Raw genomic sequence first — 1602 nt, 5'->3', positions numbered from 1 at the left:
GTATCAACTTGTACGAACTGATCACAAATACAAGAATTTAATATGTACAGATATGTCTGGACTTCGAGATTCTGTGGCTGTCTTTCAATTTTACTTTGAAGTTGTGAATTTAACGCTATAACGATGGCCGTTTCAAAATAACCTGATATTCATCCGGATAAAGATTAATTAATTAGTGGGTAACTTTCTACAATAAGAGAAGATACACAGTCTATTTTCTCCTTTAACTGAACACTTTAAATCACTTTCCGTAGGTGCCGGTAAAGTATCATCAATATATTAGCGAAAGCGCTAAACATAGTGGTTATTCATATCCAACAGGGTTTTCAACTCTTACACTACATAGTTCCATAGGCAGTATCTCATAATGGCCTAGAAGGATTTTGAACTTTTAATTTGTCTACAAAGTAACAGCAACGCCTACAGTAATATCAATCTCCATTTAATGCTGTGGATAATTGCATTAACAAAATCTATGACTAGATTTTATAACTAGTGCCAAACAAATCGCATATAATTAATTCTTTTTTTATTGTATTATTTAGATATCTTAATATTGCTAGTTAAATATCCCTTTAAAGGAAAGGGATCGTATTTTGCACAAAGCATCACTTAAAAATAAAATTCACAGCTAGATTATCTTACTGTATATGAATTCCTAACTCTTCTTCCTAAATTATACCGATTTTTGTTCGAGAGATATACGAGAATATTATGCCTACAAAAACAATTTTTTATGGAAGTATAATTGATACTGTACATGCAACCTATGCTGCATTCCATATATATCTTCTACTTTAATATACAAAATGTTGGTGACATTTTCATATTTGATCTTTGATCTAATTAGTTTCTCAGTCTCTGAGGAAGTCGCATGATCAGCAGATTATTATTTTGCTAGCATCCTGCAAGTTAAATTGAAGTAGTAAATATGCGTTTGGCTGCTAGCAGTTTTTCCAAGCCACCAGAAAACTAGCTAGCTACCTAGCCTTCATTACGGCATATCAATTGATTTTATGATTGTATATGTCAAGTCAAATTCTATCTGGTCAATAACTGTATCAAGCTGATAATACTATTTTCAATTTGGTATAAATCGAGCCAGTATTAAACCTGCAATGCTTAGCTTTGAATTAATTGATTTCAACTTTAGTAGTATCCGATAGAAATAATGCAAGTGATGCAGCTATAAAGCACGCAGTGCCCATAATAATAATAGGTAACTTGCAACCAAGTCCCAACAGTAAACCGAATGTCATCGTTCCTATAACGGCTCCAATCCGACCACAAAAATTGATATAACCATTTGATGTTGATCGCAGCTGTGTTGGATATAATTCAGAAGTCCATACATTTAATATGGTCCATGCGGCGCCAGATAGCCCAGTAAATAGACATGAAAATGCGAGTACACCTGTTGATGTATTAGTGAGCCAAATACTAAATATGCTTATACTTGTTGCCAGAGCTAATCCGCTAAATAATAGTCTCCTACCGGATACGTTAATAACAGGGATGAATGTAGCTTCGATGATTAAAGTGGCAAATGTAGTCAGCAATAAATCACGATAAATGCTTGTATCATGAGTATTTGCTATAAAA

The 1602-nt window shown here is 33.4% G+C and overlaps 1 protein-coding gene across 1 annotated transcript; it reads right to left on the bottom strand.

The window, feature by feature from the left end:
- Positions 1–1154: 1154 nt before the first annotated feature.
- On the bottom strand, positions 1155–1496 carry TRIADDRAFT_18013 (uncharacterized protein; the record flags this gene model as incomplete). Its single annotated transcript, XM_002118704.1, has 1 exon — positions 1155–1496. A coding segment is annotated over one exon (342 nt), but the record flags the coding sequence as incomplete, so codon positions are not given.
- Positions 1497–1602: the final 106 nt, after the last annotated feature.

The sequence above is a fragment of the Trichoplax adhaerens genome, genomic scaffold (assembly GCF_000150275.1).
Source record: "Trichoplax adhaerens TRIADscaffold_741 genomic scaffold, whole genome shotgun sequence".
NCBI classification, from domain to species: domain Eukaryota; kingdom Metazoa; phylum Placozoa; class Uniplacotomia; order Trichoplacea; family Trichoplacidae; genus Trichoplax; species Trichoplax adhaerens.
Note: the sequence above shows the minus strand (reverse complement) of the source record. Positions and strands in the feature narration are given on the sequence as shown.